The 25,003-nt window shown below is 37.3% G+C and overlaps 1 protein-coding gene across 1 annotated transcript in view; it reads left to right on the top strand.

Annotated features, from left to right (window-relative positions):
- The first annotated feature begins 644 nt into the window (after positions 1–644).
- NDC80 (NDC80 kinetochore complex component) overlaps positions 645–25,003 on the top strand; it is a 43,877-nt gene continuing 19,518 nt past the window's right edge. The window contains exons 1-10 of the mRNA XM_008160084.3: positions 645–817; positions 2,320–2,397; positions 7,037–7,160; positions 7,252–7,424; positions 8,105–8,207; positions 11,807–11,896; positions 13,999–14,092; positions 15,314–15,420; positions 16,121–16,265; positions 19,644–19,849. Of these exons, the coding sequence (XP_008158306.2) occupies positions 702–817; positions 2,320–2,397; positions 7,037–7,160; positions 7,252–7,424; positions 8,105–8,207; positions 11,807–11,896; positions 13,999–14,092; positions 15,314–15,420; positions 16,121–16,265; positions 19,644–19,849 (1,236 nt within the window). The 5' untranslated portion in view covers positions 645–701. The remainder of the gene's footprint in view (positions 818–2,319; positions 2,398–7,036; positions 7,161–7,251; positions 7,425–8,104; positions 8,208–11,806; positions 11,897–13,998; positions 14,093–15,313; positions 15,421–16,120; positions 16,266–19,643; positions 19,850–25,003) is intronic.

Here is a 25,003-nt window from a genome sequence, read left to right on the forward strand (position 1 = left end):
GGGGCCCTGCGGGGCGATGCTCCAGTGTCGGCTGTTGTGCTGTTGGGGGAAGCCTCGGGCCCGAACCTGCGAGGCGCTGGTGCCCAGGAGTCCCAATAAATTTCTACTGGCAGCGACTTCCCAAGGGACACGGGGATGGCCTGCGGGACGCTGATGGGAAGAAGAGAGGCTGGAGACCGGACAGGGGGGAGAATTGAGGGGAGCCAGGGACAGGAGCTGCTTGGTGAGTTTGAGATAGTAGTGGAACATCCCACTGGCCGTGTACGGACATCTGGAAGTCTTCATCTTAATCTTAAGAGTGCATTTCAAGTATTGATTGGGAGTGGGCCTGTGGGTGAGAGTGGGAAAGTTGATTGATTGATGCAGAAGCATATATTTAAAAAAAGAAATACACGGTCAAACCAAGAAATGGACAAGAAAGGAAAAATTCTGAGATGTTGTAAATTACATGACAGCAGCCAGAGACTGAGAGAAAAAAAAAAGCAGGACAATTAGCCTGTTGATAGCTGTTAACCAGCTAACACAAGATTGCTCAGATTCCTCTATGTTTGTGGGAATTTAGGATGAACTCCCTGGGGAAAGGTTATTTTGAAGAAACAATGGAACTTGACTGCCTTTCTGTTTGAAGATAAAGATAATAGTTGGTGCTTCATAGTGCCACCTGGAAACTTTTTTTTTTTTTTTTAATACTGAATTCATGAATGCAGGTCATAAGCATGAAGCGCAGTTCAGTTTCTACCGGTGGTGCTGGCCGCCTATCTATGCAGGAGTTAAGATCCCAAGACCTCAATAAACAAGGCCTCTATACCCCTCAAACGTAAGTATCGCGTGCCTTACTGTCTTGGTCAAATAAATCTGTCTAGGTGATAATAACAAAGCTGCACTATCAGTGATGTCGTGATGAATCTTGTCTGTTACCAGTGGCACCCAATTTTGGGTCAATGAAAGCTAAAAGTTGGGCATATTACTAAGGTGTTGCGTCTTCTATCTCATCTGTTCCTTAAGTCTCAATGCCATGTCTTTTGCCAGGCAACTAACATTCATTTCCTGTGCAGTAACTTTCAGTTTGCTGAGGTGTATTCAGCTAGCAAAGTTCTCGATCAAAGGTATCATTTGCTCTGACCGTAAGCTGCAGTTAAGTAGCAGTCTACAGAGCACCACTTCTCCAAACTTTTTTCTCAAGATGCACTGGAAAAAGGTGTCCAGAAGAACTTGCTATGGTAAACTAGTTTTACACTATGAGTGATTTTCTTCCCATTAAGAAAAAGGCTATTATTAAGCCACTGTAGATCTGTATCAATCCTTCTCGCATACCAAGAGACAAGAAAAACATTCTGAAGTGTTCTAAAATAAATTTACATACAGCTTACAGTGGCCTGAAGTGTGAGAGACTTTTAGCCTGTTAATAGCTGTGGGCCACCTATGACAAAAGATTGCTCACATTTCTCTATATATGTTGGAATTTAGGGTTAATTTCAAGATGGCTATTTCTGTGAATATCCAACAGAGAATAGCCAGGTGCCTTAGAAGCCCAGGTGCCAGCACTTGTTAGTTACATATAAACTTTTCAGTCTGCTACCCACAGCTAATCCAAAGGAGTGGATACTTCTTCCTTGCTAACTCTGGACCCATCCCAGAGCTGGCTCCACTTCAGCTTCTCCCACCCCTTTTGCCTGTAGCTAATATAAATTCTTTCAGAATAGCTTACATCTCCCACTGCCCACCCCAACATTTGATGTAAAAAGTGGCTTAATTCCAGGACATCAGACGTGTCTTTTCATCTAGCCATGCTGCTGGTGGTTTAGACTTCATGCTCCAGAACCTGGTCTTTTTTGCTAGCAGTGGTCTAATCCTTTCTTTTCAAGAAGACTTTCAGCCATGAAATTAACATATTTTGTTTAACATAAGTTACAAGTTTTATTTGCTAACTGTTCTTAAGTGTAGCTGTGTTCTGATAGACTAGGCCTCAAAAAAAATTTTTTAATGTGGCTATCATCCTATGATTAAAAATATTTTTAAGTTTTTTTCTTTTCCTTTAATGCTGTTATCCATAAATGTCTATATTTTAAGATACTTGAAGTCATAATGTAGCTATGTTTTTTTCAGCTTTCTTCTTAACGTTTTAGCATTATAACTTATACTATATTAGTCTATTCTTATTGCAGTTATGATTGCTACTAAAAGTTTTCATAATTTTGAATTATTTTTATAGGTAATAGGAAACCTAATATGTTGGTTCTAACATATTTCCAAAAGTTTCTTGAACTAATATTTTTTTATATTTATCTTAAATAGTTTGTTTTCCTCCTTTTCTTAAAGCAAAGAAAGGCCACCCTTTGGAAAGTTGAATATGACCAAACCCACATCTGAAAGAAAAGTCTCTGTATTTGGTAAAAGGTAATGATCTTCTTTATTAGTTCTACTGAAGGGATTCTTAAAGCCATGGGTTGAACTAAATGCTCTCTGGATACAAAAAATTAGATAGCATGGTCCCTTTCAAGAGAAAGTTTTCATCTAGTTCTCTTCTGTTTTAAATGGTTATATCTGCTTTAGATGATGCAAAGAGATATATCAGCACAGTCAGACTATTATTTTTTTAATATTTTTTTTATTTCAGAGGGGATAGGGGAGAGAGAGAGAGGAGGGGGAGAGAGAGAGAGAGAGAGAGATAGAAACATCAGTGATGAGAGAGAATTATCGATCAGCTGCCTCCTGCATGCCCCCCACTGGGAATCAAGCCTGCAACCTGGGCATATGCCCTGACCAGGAATCAAATCATGACCTCCTGGTTCATAGGCCAATGCTCAACCACTGAGCCATGCCAGCTGGGCAGACTACTATCTTCTATCTATATATATAAAAGGCTAATATGCAAAGTGTCCCCTTGGGAGTTTGACCAGGATAATGGGAGTTCAATCGCTCGCTATGACATGCGCTGACCACCAGGGGATGGCACAGAACATGGTGGGCGACCAGTGGCGGCGGCAGAGAGCTAAGGAAGCAAGGGACGGAGGAGGCGGGGAGGTAGGGAGGCAGGGAACCTGACCTGCCCTGATGGTCGGCCAGGCCTAGTAACCCTACCCACGCACGAATTTTGTGCACTGGGCCTCTAGTATAGTTATAAGTGAACTAGAGGCCCGGTGCACGAAATTCGTGCACGGAGGGGGGTTGTCCCTCAGCCCAGCCTGTACCCTCTCCAATCTGGGACATCCCTCTCACAATCCAGGACTGCTGGCTCCCAACTGCTTGCCTGCCTGCCTTCCTGATTGCCCCTAACCGCTTCTGCCTGCCAGCCTGATCACCCCCTAACCACTCTGCTGACAGCCTGTTTGCCCCCAACTTCCCTCCTCTGCCGGCCTGGTTACCCCTAACTGCCCTCTTCTGCAGGGTTGATCACCTCCAACTGCCCTCCCTTGCAGGCCGGGTGCCTCCGAACTGCCCTCTCCTGCTGGCCATCTTGTGGTGGCCATCTTGTGTCCACATGGGGGCAGGATCTTTGACCACATGGGGCAGCTATATTGTGTGTTGCAGTGATGATCAATCTGCATAGTACTCTTTTATTAGATAGGATAGAGGCCTGGTACAGGGGTGGGGGCCAGCTGGTTTGCCCTGAAGGGTGTCCCTGATCAGGGTGGGGTTCCCTTGGGGCGTGGGGCAGCCTAAGCGAGGGGCCTGTGGTGGTTTGCAGGCGGGCCACGCCCGCTGGCAATGCAAGCGGAGGCTCTGGTATCTGGAATTTATTTTCCTTCTACAATTGAAACTTTGTAGCCTGGAGCAGAGCCAAGCCTGGGGCTCCCTCCGAGGCCCGAAGCCATTTGTGTTGGCGTTATAATTGAAACTTTGTTGCCTTAAGTGGGTGGGCCTGGCCAGGGTGTGTGGAAAGCTTTGCTTCCCCTGTTGCCGGCAGCAACCCTGGCCTGCTCTCTCAAGCTCCATTCTGCCGCCATTTGTTTGAATTTGTTTACCTTCTATAATTGAAACTTTGTAGCTTGAGTGGAGGCTTAGGCCTGGCAAGGGCAGGCGGAAAGCTTGGCTTCCTCAGTTACCTAGGAAACCTTGCTCTCTGTGGCTATAGCCATCTTGGTTTGGGTTAATTTGCATACTCGCTCTGATTGGATGGTGGGCGTGGCTTGTGGGTGTGTCGGAGGTATGGTCAATTTGCATATTTGTCTATTATTAGATAGGATTATTAGATAGGATAATTAATTTAAAATTCTATACCTAACTTTCAGATACTATGGAATCATAACATTTAAAATTAGGAGGAACTGTTATCTAGTTAAACATTTTAGTCCCAGACTTTTTTATACACTTAAATATTAAGGACTCCAATAAAGCTTTTATTTTGTGGGCTATATCTCTTGATATTAACCATATTAGAAATCAAAACTGAGAAAACTTTAAAATACATATTCAGTTTAAAATAAGCCATTACATGTTAACATATATAGCATCCTTTTATTTTAGTTTTTCATAAACAAAGCTATTTTAATAAGAAGCATGTCCTTGTTTTCATCTTTGCAAATTTTGTTAATGTCTAGCTTAATAGATTATATTAAATTCTCATATCTGCTGCATTCAGTCTCTTACAATATCATACATCATATAGTCAGCCTCTGGAAAACTCCACTGTAAACTCATAAAGGAATGAGAATAAAAGGGACAAATAACATTTTAGTTTTTATGAAAATAGCTTTGACTTCTCCTGTCTCCTAGATCACACTTTGAGAAACATTGTCTAGAGTAGATCATTGGTTGCCTGGCCTGGAGGTAGATAAGTCTTGACTATTAAGGAGCATAAGATTTGGGGGATGGTAGAAATAGTCAATCTTATTGTGGTAGAGATTACACAAGTGTATACATTGCCAAACCTCATTAAACTACACATTTTATTCTAAGCAAATTGCATCTCAATAAAGTTCATTTTTTATTTTATTTTTTTAAAATATATTTTATTGATTTTTTACAGAGAGGAAGGGAGAGGGAGAGAGAGTTAGAAACATCAATGAGAGAGAAACATCGATCAGCTGCCTCCTGCACACCTCCCACCAGGGATGTGCCTGCAACCAAGGTACATGCCCTTGACTGGAATCGAACCCGGGACCCTTCAGTCCGCAAACCGACACTCTATCCACTGAGCCAAACCGGTTTTGGCTAAAGTTCATTTTTTAAATAAATGTTCAACCCCAAAATTGAGCAAATAAGCTGTTCCTTTATCTCATCAAAACAAAATATAATTGTTTTAAGACAAATCTGTTTGTTCAGTTGATTTAAAAACATTTAGAGATGAAATATTTGTTATTTTAGGAAAAGTCTTTGCCATGAAACCAAGTTAAACTGTTTTCCATTTGATGAAAAATCACAAGGCATTTTTATAATATAACTTTCACGTCAGAGCTGAACTTCAGAGATAATGATAATAATTATAAAATCTAACATTTGCAGAATACTTTTATAAGCCAGACATTGTTTTTAGTGCTTTATCTATATTAACTCTTTTAATCTATCCTCCAAACTGCTCTATGAGTAGATAATTGTTATTGTCCATTCTATAGATAAGGAAATTGAAGCACAGAGAATTTAATTTACTCAATCATACAACTAGTAATAGAGACCGAATTTGAAATACACACTCTGGTTCTAGATCCTATGCTCTTGAACTATAAGTTGAATGATACAGTATTTAGATTGGTTGGGAAGTTCTCTTGTGGTTCAAAAAGATCTTAGTGTAATTTTGTGTAGAATAAGAGCTGAGTTTATACATATGTTCCTTTTATGGTAAAAAATATATATATTAAAGGTTAAGCACCAGTAGTATGAAGAAAAGTGGTTCTCAAATTAGCAAATCCTGAAGGAAAAACTTAGCTAATTAATAAGGGCAGTGGAGTGAGAAGGGCCCAAGCCAAAGAATTTTAGAGCCTGGACAAGAAAAAACTTGAAAGCAGCAAGCAAGCTTGCAGGGAGAAAGTAAGTTTGATGAACAGAGTTCAGATATTACAGCAAAGTTCATTGTACAGACATCCTCTGGAAATTAGTTCGAGGACCTGTCCCTTATATAAAATGTCCTAGTATTTGCATATAACCCACGCATATTCTCTCATATACTTCAGATAATCTCTAGATAACTTATAATACCTAATACAATATAAATGCTGTACAAATAGTTGTTATACTGTATTTAGGGAACAATGATGAGAAAAACGTCTGTACATGTTCAATGCAGACACAACCCTCATAGGCCTAACTACATAGTACATGTCATCAACAACATAACTTTTGTTGTTAATATTTTATGTCCATGGTTGGTTGAATCATTGATGTGGAACCCACAATATGGAGGGCTGTCTGTAATTCAGTCTTGTGGCATCTGTCCAATAAAGAAAATTATTGTTCCAAAGATATTTAATAAAACTACAATGGTGAGCTAAATTGGGCCATATAGGTAGGCAAAAGCAACCATTATAAAGATTTAACTAAATAAGGTTTTGTTTTGGGAGAGGGGCTTGGAATGGAGCATATATACTACAGCCATTAATGACTAAAAAATAGCAACATATACAGTATATTTATGATAAATTAACAGACACATAATATTGCATGATAAAAGTGTTCATGAATAAAAGCATGCACAATGTATCTACCATCTCAAAGACAGTTTTCCCATAAGAAATAATGGCAAATAAAGGGGTTGGGAGTGAAGAAACAATCATGGAGGGGAAAATGGGATGGCAAAAGGACTTGAATTATTGAATAGATTTGGGGAACGGTTAGTATAGAAGATCTAGTGGACTCAAAATGCACATCCTTAGAAGATGAATCTATTGCAAAGCACCAGAAGTGTATTCTTCTTTTTATACTTTACTCTTCATTACTTGCTTTGTTCTCTACCTTGAAGAGAATTCTGTTTAGTTAAATAAAAATTAAATTGTTGAACTTTAATGTTTGATGCTGATGTTAAAATTTAAAATCACCGTGAAATAATTTACATTTGACCACAGAAGGAAATAGTTTGACTTTTTTTTTTTAATGTTTCCAGAGCTAGTGGAACTGGATCCCGGAATAGTCAATTTGGTATATTTTCCTGTTCTGAAAAAATCAAGGACCCAAGACCACTTAATGACAAAGCATTCATTCAGCAGTGTATTCGACAACTCTGTGAGGTATTTTATAATTTTAAATAGCCTAAATTGTGAGCATTTCCAATAATTTTTCTATTATAAAATGTTTGACATTTCACAAAAATTTTTGTAGTTTCTTACAGAAAATGGTTACGCATATAATGTATCCATGAAATCTCTACAAGCTCCTTCTGTTAAAGACTTCCTAAAGATCTTCACTTTTCTTTATGGCTTCCTGTGCCCTTCGTATGAATTGCCTGACACAAAGTTTGAAGAAGAGGTTCCAAGAATCTTTAAAGGGCTTGGGTTTGTATGTTATATTTCTTATTAGCCTAGACAGAATGTTAGAACACAGACAAGAATCCAACTCAATAAATTTATAAATATTTTGAGTTAAGAGAAATAATATATTTTAAGATGGTCCCTGTGGGCAACATATGTAGCATAACTTAAACTATTTGAAGGTTATTACCTAAATACAGATGATAGATCATAAGGCCCTCAGCTACTGAAGTGACAAGGAATAGGTAGGATGGACTGGATACCATAGAGTTTATAGAAGCAAAAAAGACAAGGTTGAAGTCCTGGTGAAAAAGGAGTGAGATGAAGTTAAAAAGCTGTGTAGAGTAAACACGGGGAAGAGTGGATTTGAAGATGAGGAGTTGCATATGTGTGGTTTATTTGAGGTACATTTCGTTTGAGGGGATAGATGATATTTTAGGAGACAAATTCATATTGGTTGTAAATTGCATTCTGTAGCTTAGGAGATATATACACAGTAATCTGCAGTAAAGAAACGAAAAAATACACAAAATCATCTGAGAGTAAGATGACTAAGGACAGAATCTCAACAATGATCTTACTTCTAAACAATTCAAGACTATTGGTGTATATGTGGAAGTTTTTAAATATAATTTCTTGGTTAATTTAGACATTTTTATAAAATTGACTTATTAAGTTAGTTTATTTTTTCTGATTTTTCATAGGTATCCTTTTGCATTATCCAAAAGCTCCATGTATACCGTAGGGGCCCCTCATACATGGCCTCACATTGTGGCAGCCTTGGTTTGGCTAATCGACTGCATTAAGGTATTTGATTTCTCATTATAAAATGTATACATGGAAATTTTTTTTTCTCAAGATATTTCATTTTCTCTCCTAATCTTGCTTTTGTCAGTTATCTTAAAGTCTGCATCAGTTTTCATTTTTCAAATGCCTGATTTTAAATTCTTCAAACTATTAATACATGATTCCAGAGGTGAGGAATAGGAAGTACCACATTTGCAAGGAGAGTCTTTGTTTGCATGAGCTTTTACAGCTCAAAAACAGTGAGTCAGTAGAAAATTATTTCCCCCATAGCATTTATTTATTTAATTTCTCTTTTTAAATTAAAATCCATATTTATTGCAAAAAGTTTGGAAAAATACAAAAAACATACACAGAAAGTGATATACCCACAACTCAAAGACAACTTAAAATATTTCCTTGAGATACAGTTTTAAAGTTACATTTTTGCTGTGAAAATTATGTATAGTTTTTAAACTTTTTATGCATATTGACAAATTTGCCTTCAGAAAACTTGCACCAGTTAAAAGCTCCTCAACAATGTATGAACATACCAATTTCCCCATACCATAGGCATTCGTGCTTTAAGATCTTTACCCATTAGGAAGGTGAAAAATAGCTTGTTTTAATATATATATATTAGAGACCCAGTGCATGAAATTCATGCACGGGGGGGGGGGGGCGAGGGGGGAGCGTTCCTCAGCCCAGCCTGCACCCTCTCCAATCTGGGATCCCTCTCACAATCCAGGACTGCTGGCTCCCAACTGCTCGCCTGCCTGCCTTCCTGGTTGCCCCTAACCGCTTCTGCTTGCCAGCCTGATCACCCCCTAACCACTCCCCTGCCAGCCTGATTGATACCTAACTGCTCCCCTCTGCTCCCCTGTTTGCCCCTAACTGCCCTCCCCTGCAGGCCTGGTCCCCCCCAAATGCCCTCTCCTGTAGGCCTGCTCCCCCCCAACTGCCCTCCCCTGCAGGCCTGGTCGCCCTCCCCTGCAGGCCTGGTCGCTTCCAACTGCCCTACCCTGTAGTCTTGTTTGCCCCTAACTGCTCTGCCAGCCCGGTCACCCATAACTGCCCTCCCCTGCAGGCCTGGTTGCCCCCAACTACCCTCCCCTGCAGGGCTGGCCCCCCACAACTGTCCTCCCCTGCAGGCCTGGTTGCCCCCAACTGCCCTCCTCTGCCAGTCTAGTCACCCCTAACTGCCTTCCCTTTCAGGCCTGGTCCCTCCCAACTGCCCTCCCCTGCTGGCCATCTTGTGTGTTGGAGTGATGGTCAATTTGCATATTACCTCTTTATTATATAGGCTATTATGTTTTATATGGTTTGTCATAATTTATTTGTGCATATTTTTGGCCTATTTTGTATTTTATTATTTGCTCCTGCTATTAATTTGAACACTTTTTTATTGAATTTATATATTAAGCTTATCAATGTTTTTAATAATTAACATGATAGATAATTTTCATATTTGCATTTTTTGTATTTAAACTTGAAAATTTTTCCATTATTACTGCCTATTTGTGTCTTTTGCCTTTTTTTTTCTTACTTAGAATAATAAAAGAGTGATATGCAAATAACCCTAATGATGGAATAACTGGGAACGACTGGTGACTATGACGCGCACTGACCACCAGGGGGCAGATGCTCAACGCAGGAGCTGCCCCCTAGTGGTCAGTGCATTTCCACAGAGGGAGTGCTGCTCATCCAGAAGCCAGCTCATGGCTGGCCAGCACAATGGCGGTGGCAAGAGCTTCTCCCACCTTCGCAGCAGTGCTAAGGATGTTCAACTAATGGCTTAGGCCCGCTCCCCTTACGGCTCGGCTCCCCTGAGGGCTCCTGGGCTGCCAATGGGATGTCCAACTGCCAGCCCAATTGCCCAGGAAGCGGGCCTAAGCCATCAGTCGGACATCCCCCGAGGGGTCCCAGGGTGCGAGAGGGCACAGGCCTGGCTGAGGGGACCACCCCTCCCCCACTCCCCCCCGCCAAGTGCACAAATTTCCATGCACTGGGCCTCTAGTTTTGTACATAAAAAATAATCAAGTTGGAGAAATTAGTTCTTATGTGTAGGATGCAAGTATTTTTCCCTCTTTCTCCTCTTGATTTTTATGCTATATTTCGACTGTTCAGAGGTGTGAATTTTTATCTAGTCTTGTGCAGTTCTTTTTATAACTTCTTAGTTTCCTGCACTACTTAGTGCTAGAATCCTTAAAACAAATATTGTCCGCCCCCCCAGCATTCTTTTGCCCATCAGCTGGCTCTTCACTAAATGTAGTCAGGCACTGGGTGGATGGATTTTGACCCAGTAGTTATTCTAGTACATTCAGTACCCCCAATTTCAACTGGAGAAGAAATCCAGTACCATAGTCCTTTAATACAACTCAAGTTTTATTGAACTATATATATAGCATTTATATACCAATTGGTTTTTCCTCAGTGATACCTATGGACATTGGGTAACTATCTCTCTGCTCTCCCCACCAAATAACCCTGTTGTTGCTAGAACATTTTACCCTTTTTTGTCTAAGCAGCTGTCATGTATTTGGAGATAGCATTTCCACATTGATTACAGGAGGTCATGGAATATCTATTGTGGCTTCTATTGACAAGTGAGCTCCTAAGATAACTCTAAATCTAAATTTTTTTCATTTTAAAGGGTTACATATATTTTTTAATATGTTTTTATTGATTTGATAGAGAGAGGAAGGGAGAGAGATAGAAATATCAATTATGAGAGGCATCATTGATTGGCTGCCTTGTGCATGCGCCTACTGGGAATTGAGCCCATAGCCCTGGCATGTGACTTGACTGGAATCAAACCGTGACCTCCTGATTCATGGGTCGATACAGTTCCTTTCAAGGTGCACAAATTCATGTACTGGGCCCCTAGTAAAGTATAAACATCTGAAAGTTTTGCTATAAATTACTATCTGTAGTAATTTTTAAGCTTAAACAATTGTACTTTTGGAGATTTTATATTGTAAAATTCAATCTAAATTTCATATTTATACATACTGAAGGAGTCAGTAGATAACATTTGAGCACCAAAATTGAGTTCATATAAAAGAGAAATAATTATTATTGATTCACTTTTTATGTTTTGGATTCTCAGAGTTGCATTAAAATGTTTGTATGCCCTAGCTGGTTTGGGTCAGTGGCTAGAGCGTTGGCCTGCAGACTGAAGGATCCTGAGTTCTATTCCAGTCAGGGGCACAAGCCCAGATTCAGGATCGATCCCCAGTAGGGGGCGTGCAGGAGGCAGCCGACCAATGATTCTCATCATTGATGTTTCTAAGAAACTCTCTCTCCCTTTCCCTGCCTCTCTGAAATCAATAAAAATATATTTTTTAAATGTTTGTATATGCTTCCAATGGTTTAATAGTGTAAAGATCAGCGTATCTTTCTCTGTAGAATAGAACTAAAACCCATTCTTGTTTAATCCTATGGGATTTAGTTACTAAAATATCTAAAGGATTATAACTTAAGGCTTCAATAAAATAATCTCTGAAGAGACTTTCAAACATGAGCAATGTAAATGCATCAAAAAATGACACTAAAAACAATTGACACAACATGAGAGCTGTGTGTTTTTCTCATAAACTTAATGTTGCTTGTGTACTGATTAGTTACATACTGCCATGAAAGAAAGCTCACCTTCATTTGATGATGGCCAGCCTTGGGGAGAAGAAACTGAAGATGGAATCATGTATAATAAGGTACCTCTGATTACTATAAATATTTACTTTATAGTAATCAGCTATAAAACTGATATTATTAAATAAATGTGTACCTTGAAATTAATATGTTCTTTTGTAGAGTTTGTCTTTTTACTTCCTGAAAAACTTACAAAATTGGTTTTTTTTAAATACTATTCAATGGATTTACTCTTGGAGTTATATTGTAACTTCCTGAAATTTACTAGGCACAGACATTTGAAAACGTTAACTAAGTAAATAAAAAATACAAGGCAATTGAAATTAAATCATGACATGGTATTGTTAATGTATACATAATAACATTTCTTTTCCTCTCCTATCTCTTAGAACCATGAAATAGGAGAGGAAAAGGCAGCATTCAATAAGGCAGCATTATTTTAATATAATTCTTTGTCAATACAAAGCATAATAGATTGAGTATTCAAATATTGCATGTGTGGTTTTTGTTTGTTTCTTTTGTGTTTGACTTTTCAGTTAGGCATATTGCCGCTTAGATCAGATTTACCACTTCCAAAAGTAAACAGTCTAAATTGGTTCTTAAACCACACTCTATTGGAGCCCAGAATAACTAGCTCCACCCTATTTCCTAAAACAAACGAATTCATATGTCCTAATGAGCAAACAACTATAAGGAATAAATTTATAATGTTGACATTAAACATTAATGTCCCTTGCCATATGTAAAACACCTATCACCATACAGGTCCCTAAAAATATATATTATCTGCTCTAATTCTTATCTTCACTTTTTGGAGCATTTTTCAAAAAAAAAAGAAAGTGGAAATAACTTCAGACCCATCTTTTATTACTACCTATGAAACAGTTCAGTGATGTATCAACTGATTGACTTGATATTGCCTTTTTTTAAAAAAACAAAGAATAATTATGCTTCTGTACTACTTCAACTATGGAGAAGCAGCTAGAAAGAAAATTCTCTCAAGTTGCATATGTGTACTGGACTAGATTTATTTGTACCTCAGATTTCACCCAATTATAAGTTCAACACTTATTAAATATTATTTTTTTTACATTTCTTTTAAAGGTTAAATCAATAAAAGTTACTCTTGCTATTTTAACTATTATTTCAGATGACAATATATAGAGAAGCACTTTTGTAACTATAAAGTGCAATTTTTAATTAGAGAATTATCAACTGTTTAACTTTACCAGATTCTGAGCCTCAGCTCTGTGGATCCAGAAACGTGTTTTGTGTTTTCTAATCTGAAAAATCAAAATTGACCAAGCTTAAAGGAAACTGATTCATCCTCATTGAATTCACAAGAGACTTATCTAAAGTAAACTGAAAACATATTAATTTACTATCAGTGATACACCTTTCCTGTTATAGGAATACTCATACTGCCTATCCAGAATACCCCTTTCATATCAGCCAAGTAATGAAAAGGTTGCTTGTAAGCACAGAATCAGTGCAAAGGGAATTGGTTTGTCTTGAGGGATATTTACGTCATCTAGGCTATGGAAAATTCTGATCAGTCATTCTGACCTCCTAACAAAGTATGCATCCTCTGTGACCAAAACAACTCATAACTGCAAAATACAGTGTTACTTTCTCCTGGATAAATATTAAGAATGATAGTATAATATTATTTAGATCTCTACTAATCATGCTGTTTTCAAGCCTGAAGTTACAGTGAAATTATAATCTTTATTAAGTTCTGGTTTTCACAACTAGATCTTGTCAGCTTAATTGGACTTACATGATTAATGATTCATTAAAATTTTTATAAAGTAGATTATCCCTAGTAAATAAGTTTGTGCATTTTATGTTGAATTGTATTTATTAACAAGCTTCCTTGTTTGACCTTCTCAAATTCTGAAGGTATGGGGTTTTTTACTGTTTACTATCACTTTTATCCAAATTTAAGTGTATTTTTCATCCCCTGTATTAGAAATACATAGCAGACCAAGTCTGTGCGGCATTATTAATGATATAACCTAGGGTTGTGTCTCATTTATAGGAGTTCATATAGTTAATTAGTATTCTTGACTTTTTTTTAAACTCAAATTTAAACTTCCACCTAAAAAAATGAAACAAAGTAAATAATCATGGTTTTGTTTTTAAATCTGCTTAACCCAATCAGTTGTTTTTGGACTACACTGTAAAATGCTATGAGAGCTTCATGACTGGTGCCGACAGCTTTGAGGAGATGAATGCAGAGGTGCAGTCAAAGCTGAGTAAGTGTTCTCATTCCTAGCATGCTTGCTTTTGGTCATTTATAGCTTAGCTTACCATACCCAATGTTTATATAAGCACTCACATTAAATTCATTTGGATGCCTACTGATTTTTATTTTCGTTGTTTCCTTGGTGAAAAGAAGTAGTAGTTGAGCAAAAAGAATACTGGTGTTGGAGTCAGACCTGAGGCATTGCTCCTCATTGGCTATGTGAACTTAACAAACTACTTGTTAAAGTTTTGCAAGATTAGATGGCCATGTGAATAAAGTATCAAACACACTACCAGGAGCACAGAAGATAATCAGCAAGTGTTATTCCCCTTGAAGGATAAAATTTCTGTGATATCTTTGCTTTACTATGTGAGAAATTAAAGCATCAATTAGTCAAAAGACCTAAGGTTGCTTTCAGTATTTGTGACAGAGTTAGTGGTCCATTATATTTCCAAAGAAAACTTTTTCCACTCAGCTATAACCTAGTGACATTCAGTATTTACTAACTAACTCTAAAATGTTCCAAAGGTATTATTTTACATTTTTGTTCCTCTTATTGAAATAGCCTTGTATATAAAATGCCAGAGTAGTAGGTAAAATAGATAAATTTGTGGAAAGCTATTCCTCCAAAGACAATAAAATCAATCAAAACAGGAGAATATTTTCTTGCCACTATTGCCATGGAAGGAGAAAGCAATTCTCTATGTTCTCATACTCCTGAAGAATAAGCAGGATAATTTCAGCTTCTCCACATTAGAAAGGGAGCAAGGTAAATAATGTTTTAAAAGAGGAAAATTCATAGTGATCTAAACAGATAGCGTCTGTTTAGTTCTTGGATATTTCTGTTTATAATTAGTTAATCATAAATTTTATTCATTTATTTAAACAATATTTATTCTATATTTACTGTGTGCCAGCAACCATTTAGGCACTGAGGATACAGTAATGAACAAGTGATAAAAGTCCTACCCTACCTAATGAGCTTACATTCTTTTAGACCGAGACAGTAATCAAATGAACAACTATAAGTCAGTGGTGCTAAGTGCTATGCAGAAAAATAAAGCAGGATAAGGAGGTTGAGAGTGTAGTGGAGAAAGGAGAACAGTTTGCTATCTGACAGAGAGTGAGTGTCCTTCACTGAAAGTGTTTTGTGAAAGCATTGGTGAAAACCTGAGGGACAATGTTCCAGGAAGATTTGAGATTTTATGAAGTTGTTGGTTTTTGTCTCCAGAGGATTTATTTAATGTAGATGCTTTCAAACTGGAATCATTAGCAGCAAAAAACAAAGCACTGAATGAACAGATCGCAAGATTGGAACAAGAAAGAGAAAAAGAACCGGTTAGTAAACATGCTTATCTTCAATAAACTTATATACTTTGCTCTTTTGGACTCTTGAGTCTCTTTATTGAATACCAGCTATTTATCAATTTTTTTAATAGATTAACAAAATAAGCTTCTTTAAAAGCTAAATTTTTTTATAGGACAGAACTCCCAATGAAAACACATTTTGTATCTCTGGAGCTTTGTTTTCCCTTGGGATCTATCAGTATTGGACTAATGATGTTCAGAATATGATGAAAGAGTCTTACCTATTTACATAAGACCAAAAGATATTTTGAACCAGGTCCCCATGTTATACACCTCTAAGAAACACTGTATAAGAGGAAATGGTAATAAAAGAGTTTATATAATATAATGTATTTTAGGGACTTTCTAAAAGCTAAATGATAATATTTAGATACCTAATTTTGTTTTGTGTATTATATTATTGAAGCAGCTAGACTGTTCTGTAAAATATCAGATTTTAAATGTTTGGCTTTTTCATTCTGGCTCTTGACTTTTTCTATCTCAAACTGACTTCTTGAAAAGTACACCTTTATTATATAATAACAGTAAAGTTCCTTGACTCCCTCTAAAAATAAAAGAAAAATTCTATTTACCCTTCTCTATGATGAATTTAAGAAATATTGCTTTACTTTCAAGGAAAGTATGTTATTATTGATGAGAATAACTAATTTAGTGTTCTTTTCTTTTAAAGAATCGTTTAGAAACATTGAGAAAACTGAAAGCTTCTTTACAAGCAGATGTTCAAAAATATCAGGCATACATGAGCAATTTGGAGTCTCATTCAGCCATTCTGGACCAGAAATTGAATGGTCTTGATGAAGATATTTCTAGAATAGGTAAGCACAGCTAGTACTAAAAGATATTCATATTGGGATGGGGACCTGCATGGGATTTATCACATATAGAGACAACTTTGTCAATATATCTTTTTTCCTTTAATGGTAAATAGCTAAAGCAGGCTACCAAGTTTTTTGTTTATTGGTTTGTGTTGGGGTTATTTTGTTTGTTTATTAATCCTTACCTGAGGATATTTTTTCCATTGATTTTTTTAGAGAGACTGGAAGGGGAGGGAGAGGAAGAGAGAGAAACATCGATGTAAGAGAGACACATTGGTTTGTTGCCTCCCACATGGCCCCAGTTGGGGCTGGGGATCAAACCTGCAACTCAGGTGCATGCCCTTGATCAGGAATCAAACCCACAATGGGCCGATGCTCTAACCACTGAGTCACGTCGACCAGGGCTGGCTTTCAAGTTTTCAGTGCTTTCTGCAGTTGCTATAACAAATGACCACAAACTCAATGGCTAGAAACAACAGAAATGTATTCACTCACAGTTCTAAAGGCTAGAAGTTTGAAATCGGGCAGTACCAGCTTGCTCCAAGGATGGTGGAGGGGAATCCATTCCTAGCCTCTTCCAGCATTCCTGTCCTTGTGGCCATGTCACTGCAATCTCTGCCTCCATTCTGACATTACCTTCTCTGTATGTCTGTCCTCTTGTCTGTGTTAGTTTCTCTTTGCCTCTGTCCTTAAGGGCATTTTTTAAAATATATTTTTATTTATTTCAGAGGGGAAGGGAGAGGGAGAGATAGAAACATCAATGATGAAAGAATCATTGATCGGCTGCCTCCTGCATGCCCCCACTGGGGATTGAGCCACAACCCCGACATGTGCCCCTGACCGGAATCGAACACAGGACCCTTCAGTCCACTGAGCCAAACCGTTTAGGGCCTTAAGGGCATTTTTTATAGCATTTATGGCCCACCTAGATAACCCAGGATAGTCTCCTCTTGAAATACTAAACATCTGCAAAATCCCCTTTTCCAAATAAGGTAATGTTTACAAACTCTAGGGATTAGGACTTCATATCTTTGGGTGGCCATTGTTCAACCTACTATACCTTCTAATATGTTTTCAGGCACCTGGCTTTTTGAAGCCAAGAGGGACCTAATCTAAGAGCATATGCTGCCTGCATATAAATATACTAGTATATTGTATTCCATGTTGTAATTAATTAGCCAGATTCTTAAATCACTGCTAGCCTCAGTGTGCTGTGATTATGTTATATCCCATCACTACCGCCTAAATACTCAACAGCTTAACTGAAAACACAACGAAAAGAGGCAAGTACTATAATTCTTATGAAACAGAAGCCCAATTAAAAAAAGCTTGTTTATAGCCTGTGTGTCCCTAACTTTGTTTTCATAAACACATTGATCTTAATCATAAAACACTGAAAATGTTGTTGTACTAGTAGTACATGATTTGTCGAAACTTCTCTAGTGCCAGAAGGAAAGCAAAGGAAGTTATCTACAAATCGCAGGGCCACTGGACGACAGTTACAAAATAAAAAACTACTAGTATATGAACCTACTATACTATTTTCCCAGATCTTTGCCTGCTTCAATTTATTCTTTTTGTATTTTACAGGCAGTGTCTGCCTCACATAGGAGTTATGTAGATTGTCCTTAGGATATTTGATATAACTCTTACCTTATGAAATATTGATCATCTGCGAAGGATTATAATTATTAGGGTGATTGGCTAAGTAACTCAGATTGTGTGTATTAGATTTGCTCGAAACCAACTCTTTGAATAGTTTACATTTGATCTCTAATGTTTGTTCTCTATAGCGACAAGGAACCATGGACTAATTTTTTCCCCCCCTAATCACCATTTATCCCTCCATACCTCTTCCACCCCACTCCTTCCCTCAATCACCACACTGTTGTCTGTGTCCATTACTTCTTTCTCTTTTTTATTTTCCTTTTAGCTCAAATTAATGGGGCCACCCCATTAATTCTTATTATAGCAATGTTTGTCATGCAGTTAAATCAATACTTTATAATATTAATATTCTATCTTCTTTATTAGTATTTAATCAGGAGAATTTTGATATTTCCTACTTTTTTGGTATGGGAATTTTTTTCCCCCCAATAACTGCAAAGTGAGAGGGAAGTACCTCAATCTTTTGCAATTCCCAGAGTGATTTAGTTTGATACAATAATATGACAGCTGTTAACCTAAGATGATTTTATTCTTGATTATTTAAACTTTAACTTTCTTGATTATTTAAAGCCATTCATGGCCAAAAGTGAGTGAGACATATTTAAACTCTATCGATACTGTATGTTACAGATTTTTGTGTGCAGACTCCTGTATAAAATTTTAAGCCAACCATTAATTTATTATGAGCTCAGGTGCAGAGCTTTCCAGCAACAGTGCTACAAATAGATTATAACAAAGCCATGATCTTGATCCTCTCAGCCCTCAGGATGATCTCTCTTGGCCCCTTTGGTCATGAGCATCTTCATCCATTTATCCCAGCCTGCTTAAAAATGTTTTCATATTCTTTGCAAGCTGAGTCACAGAAGGTTAGAAAACACTGTTCTATATAACCCCAAATATTTTTAATTTTATAACTCCTCTTCCTTTTTGTATAATCATTTGCTGTTTCTATGTCCCATATCCTCTTGGTACAATATAGTCATTCTGGATTACAAATTTTGATAAATAGACAAAGCAAGAGCCTATCACTATGGTTACTTAATATCTGATGAAATCACTGAAATATCAATGAATAAGAATAAACTGATCTATTTAAAAAATATATTTTTGTGAAGAATTTATGGATTTTCAAGCTTATTATAGAGAATCGCATAGGAATGTTAAAAGTATTTGAATTGAACATTGACAGACTATCTCTCTTAGCTATAACAATTCTTAGTTGTAATCATTATACATGGGGTCATATTATTTTTCATGTAGCACTTTCTGAAAAACATGACATGGCAATAGGGAAATAAGGTTCACATAAAACTTTGTTTATTAAGAATGTTATTAAGCTGAAACCGGTTTGGCTCAGTGGATAGAGTGTCGGCCTGTGGACTCAGGGGTCCCAGGTTCGATTCCAGTCAAGGGCATGTACCTTGGTTGCGGGCACATCCCCAGTAGGGAGTGTGCAGGAAGCAGCTGATCGATGTTTCTCTCTCATCGGTGTTTCTGACTCTCTATCCCTCTCTCTTCCTCTCTGTAAAAAAATCAATAAAATATACTAAAAAAAAAAAGAATGTTATTAAAGTGGGATCAAACAGAAGAGAAAATTATACATGTACATAACTTGAAAATGTAAACACCTTAATCAACTCTACTAAATAATGGCATAATTTCTTTCTAGAAATTGAAGGAATTTAACAAATTTGTGTGTTTTTTATGCAGAACTAGAATGTGAAACAATGAAACAGGAGAATACTCGACTACAGAATATTGTTGATAACCAGAAGTACTCAGTTGCAGACATTGAGAGAATAAATCATGAAAGAAATGAATTGCAGCAGACAATTAATAAATTAACCAAGGACCTGGAGGATGAACAGCAGCAGTTGTGGAATGAGGAGTTAAAATATGCCAGAGGCAAAGAAGCGGTAAGTCATAGCATTTCCAGAGTGGTAGCTCACCAGAGCAAGCCTTTGTAAAGGTCTATCCTAATTCAGAACTGAATATCTATATATATATATATAAAAGGCTTAGTATGCTAAGTGTCCGACCGTTTGCTATGATGCGCACTGACCACCAGGGGGAAGACGCTCAATACAGGAGCTGCCATGACACACACTGGCCATTTATGGAGAAATGGCACTGCAGACCTGGCACCCACAAAGCAACACTCAGATTCCTCCAAGTGGGACACAGACCCTGCCTGCCACCACTCTGGGGCGCACCCCACCAAATCACAGCCAACGCTGCTGAGATGCCATGGTACAAAATGTGGCCCACAGCTCAGCCCAGCCCAGAAACGGTGGCTATAGGCACCGGGTAATGACATCACATAGCAATGCCAGGCTTCCTCTCCTAGCAACTAGCCTCCTTTGAGTTTCTTCAGCCCAGGAACATGACTTGCTTTATAGCCAGGGGAAACATTTTACACTGTAACCAAATGTCTGTGAAGTGTTTTCCCATGCCTCATTTCATTTGATCCTCTCAGAAGTCCTGGAGTAGGTAGATAGGAGACTCAGTGGAATCCTATTTTCTTTTCATTAGCCAGAAAACAGAGATTTAGAAAGCTTAGAAACTTGACCTGACTGAAGAGAAGTAAGAAATGGTGGACCTTGTAAATGACTTCAGGTTTTCTCACTGTGCAGAATATAGTCAAACACTGCTGCAGTTAAATATTTTACTCTTTGTTCTCCCTGCGTGATCTACAATAATAATCTGCTTCATGTTGCTATTTACTGCTGTGTTGCTAACAATTACCTGAAAGAGAAGTTGGAGTGCTTCACTGGGCTGGAAAAAGTTTAGCTAAATCAGAAAGCAGGTCTAATTAAGCAAGTTTATCTATACGTATAAAGCTCTTGCTGGCACCTATCGCATGCGTGTGTTTCCATCTGTCATTGACAATCATGAATTTGGTTGACACTTCTATTATAGAGAAAGGGCGAATAGCGATATTAAAATATTTCTTCTAATTAATTTCCTTTCAATGTGCACAAATTCGTGCACTGGGCCACTAGTGTAGAATAAGTTGGCTAAAGAGGTAAAATTTTTTAGCATTGACATTTTACTAAAACACATTCATCCCTTTATGTCAATTCAGTAACATGCCAATTTTTGTCAATCAAATTAAGGTAGCCTTTATTGTCAAACAGTGAATCAAAAAATAAGCAAAAAGGTTTCTCAGGCCATGAAAATAATTTTCTTAAATCTCCTGCCTTTCATTCTAGAACAGGATAAGAGTCACCTCTTAATTTACCTATTCACCACTCAAATAAACATTTATTTAACATCTACTATGTACCACTCATCATGCTGGACCTAGAGGAAATAAAGATAAAAAGACATGTATTCTCCCCTCAAGAAACTTCTAATCTGGTTGATATTTTCTACCGTGAGATCAGACCTTTAATAGGTATTTACATAAGTAACTGAGTAAGCATATATTATACCTAACTCAGATTTAGTGTGTATAGGGTGGGGAGATGGATAAGGTGGTTTTTAGAAAGGCTTCCTTGAAAAGACAGCACCTGAACTGAAATGGAAAGTTTAAGGAACAGTTAGCATGGCAAAGGTAGCGGGGAGTCAGCAAACCAAGGAGTTTATAAGAATACCACAGAGAGTATAGCATGATGCACTCTGGTGTCCTAAGCATTTCATGTGACTGGTGCTTAATAGCAAGGTACAGAGGCACGGCAACAGATGACACTCAAGAGATAAGGCATGGACCAGACAGTAAAGATCCTTTTCATGTCTAGAAGTTGTTTGGACTTTATCCTGAAAACTCTAAGAAGCCTTTAAATTTTTTAAACAGATATGACCACAATTCAGAAAAATCTCAGTTTTGGTAATGTGAAAAATGGATTGGAAAGTAACAAAACAGATAAGGATCTGTGGCAGTAATGTGGTGAGGAATTAAGCTGAATTTGGATAATGTAAGTGGAGATTCAAAGAAGTGGGTAGATTCTGACTAGATAGGAGATAGAGTGAAAAAGACCTGGTGAAAGAAGGGGAATAGTCACAGTGTCTGGCTTGGGTGGTTGAACAAGCAGTAATACCATTCACTTGGAAATGAAAGTCACCAGTCAGGAAGGGGATGGTCTGCTGAACCTGTTGTGTTCATTGGGCATCCAGGTGAAAGTGTCTAATAGGCTATTGCTATATGGATCTGGACAATGTGGCTTTGCAATGTAGATTCAGTAAAAATCATTATACAGTAATATTGTGATGGAAACCAAAGAAGAATACTAGTACATAGGAAGATAGAACTCTGAGAACACCATCTTGGAGTGGATAAGGTTCTTTAAGAGAGGCCTAAAAGGAAACTAAAGACTATCCAGAGAGGTAAAGAGAATAGAAGCTGAGAAAGGAAATATTCAGAAAGGACTTAGCGTTGTCATATGCAATAAGACAATGCAAAAGTTTCTGGTCAGAATCACTAATAGTGATCACTAGTGATCGCTATCAAAACCAAATTATTTGACTTTATTTTAATTTTATAAATAGTACATTATCATTTTAGCCAACATTGTTGAGAGTGGGCCTACTGACAATGTAAATTTCTAGACAATCTTTTATAAATATTCTATACTTCTGTCCTACATGGCTATATGCTATTTACTTTTTTACATGTAGCTCTCAGTATACATGAACTTTTAATGATTCAGCATTATGAACATGACACCAGTATATTCTTAAACAATATAATAAGTTAACAGGTTGACTTAAAAATGTCTAGGGACATTTATCCTGTCAGTTCTACAGCAATCTTTTCTGCTATATACACTATTTGCATTCCTAAGAAAACTTATATAAAGCTTCTTTTTAAGGAAAGGAAAAGAAAGCATGTCTATAAATAGGCTCTTTTTTTCAGAGTTTCAAACTTTTGTGTACACTAGTATTTTCAATTACAATGTTTGTTTATTGGTAGTTGTAGTTCTAAAATTTAAATAGTCACTAAGAAAAAATTAGCCTCTATCTTTTGGTCCAAAAGAAATTACATTGTTTTATCCTCTTCCATCACTTCCCTTAGTACAGTATTTCTTATATATATATTTATCACCATTGTTAAAATGAAAAAAAGAGCTCAAATGCAGCCATGTTTGCATATGGGGGCAATACTACTTTTCATCCTGGTCACATTATAAAGTACATTATAGGTATAATGCAAATTAATAGGTGCATTATTAAAAATCTGAATTTTAACATCTACATATGTAATTGTTAATCTGGAATAGACAGTTCAGTATGAGGAATAAGCATTACCTCCTTTTATTTTTGGCCCTGTTTCACTATACTTTTACTTTGCCTTAATCATCTGTACTCCCTCATCCTCCTAACCCTCTAGGTAATCCCTGTCTTCATGTATTAAGGAGAAAAATATGCATTTATAAGAAGTAGTTTGTGGCGGTGATCCCTAAAGATTTTGAACCTAGAATTTGGTAAACCTGTGTTTTAGCTCTGGATTTGCCACCTCAAGCCTGTGTCACTTCAGTGTGTCATCTGAGCTATCATAGCTTCAATTTCCTTATTTATAAAATGAAGTGTGATTAGATTAACTTGATGAATCTGAAATGACTTACTTCAACAATTATTTATGAGTATATTTTATCTCTTGAGTTCTGTATGTAAAAGGGGAAGTTAGGAATCTCTAGACTAAGTAAACTCTGAGTTTGACTAACTAAAACTAGCTGTACCAAAGGGAATGCTACTTTTGATTTGGAGGACCAGGCTGAAAGAAGAAAATTATCTGGGATAGGTAAACAATGGCCTAATGAGCCAGAGTACGGCCATGGACACTGAAGACAAAGCCCTTGAGTTGGATACTGTGTAAGAGAGAGTAAAGAATGGTTGCAAAATGTAAAAGTTCAATATAAATATTTTGTTCATCTTTCTTCTTTTTCTGGACTAATTTTTATTCTACATGCACTGCTGACTGGGGTTAGTCTTCTGGAAATCTTTGTTGAGATAGACATTGAGAGTGCATCTAGATTAAAGAGAAAAGAGTTGACCAGTTTTCACTGTCTGAATTGATTGTGGGAAGGAGAAAGTAGAGACACATGTACCACATATTTGCTCTCCCTGCAGTTTGGCATGATAAATTACATGGGTTTGTGAAAGCTGTTTTCATTAGGTAAGTAAAATGCTAGTAAACAACAGAAGAAACTATCCCTAGTACCCTTTAGTATAAGGACAAATACACCTAAATACATATCTTAATGGTTCCTAGAAAGCTACTATATAACAAATTGTAGTAGTTGAGATTATTTCCTTTCATAAAGAAGAAATCTTAAATTTAATAAATAAGTGGAGCTAATAAATTTTTGGAAATGGCAGATTATTTAAGCAAGTTCCAATGAGTGCTTTTGCCATTGCATTCTTTTTTATACATGGGTAATAGCAATGAGAAACTAAGTATATACTAAATGGAGGAAAAAGTATGAAAATAAATTGCCTAAACTCTGCAGATTCATTCCTTTAATCAAATAAAAAGTGATTACTATATTGCTAAGTAGTATTTTAGGTTCTGGGGATTCAGCTGCTTTCATGGAGCTTTTGTTTGTGGTGATGAGCAAATATATGTCACAGAAATGAAAATCCTTAACAAAATATTGGCAAAATATTATCTTTTGTTTTCAATAAGTTGACTATGATGTATGTACCTAAGTTTGGTTTGCTTCATATTTTTTTCTTTATGTGTGCTCTATTTATTGGTTCTATACGGGAGGGGAGGTGAATTTTCATTATTATCTCAATGTGGATGGACTCTTATTTCAAACTATTTGTCAGATAAATGGAAGAGCAGTAGTATATTGCTTACTAATTATAGTCTTACTAGAGGCCCGGTGCACGAAATTCATGCACGGAGGGGGGTTGTCCCTCAGCCCAGCCTGTACCCTCTCCAATCTGGGACCCCTCAAGGGATGTCCGACTGCCCGTTTAGGCCCGATCCTGGGATCAGGCCTAAACGGGCAGTCGGACATTCCTCTCACAATCCAGGACTGCTGTCTCCCAACTGCTTGCCTGCCTGCCTTCCTGATTGCCCAAAACCGCTTCTACCTGCCAGCCTGATCACCCCCTAACCACTC

Source organism: Eptesicus fuscus, chromosome 12 (genome assembly GCF_027574615.1).
Source record: "Eptesicus fuscus isolate TK198812 chromosome 12, DD_ASM_mEF_20220401, whole genome shotgun sequence".
Classification (NCBI taxonomy): domain Eukaryota; kingdom Metazoa; phylum Chordata; class Mammalia; order Chiroptera; family Vespertilionidae; genus Eptesicus; species Eptesicus fuscus.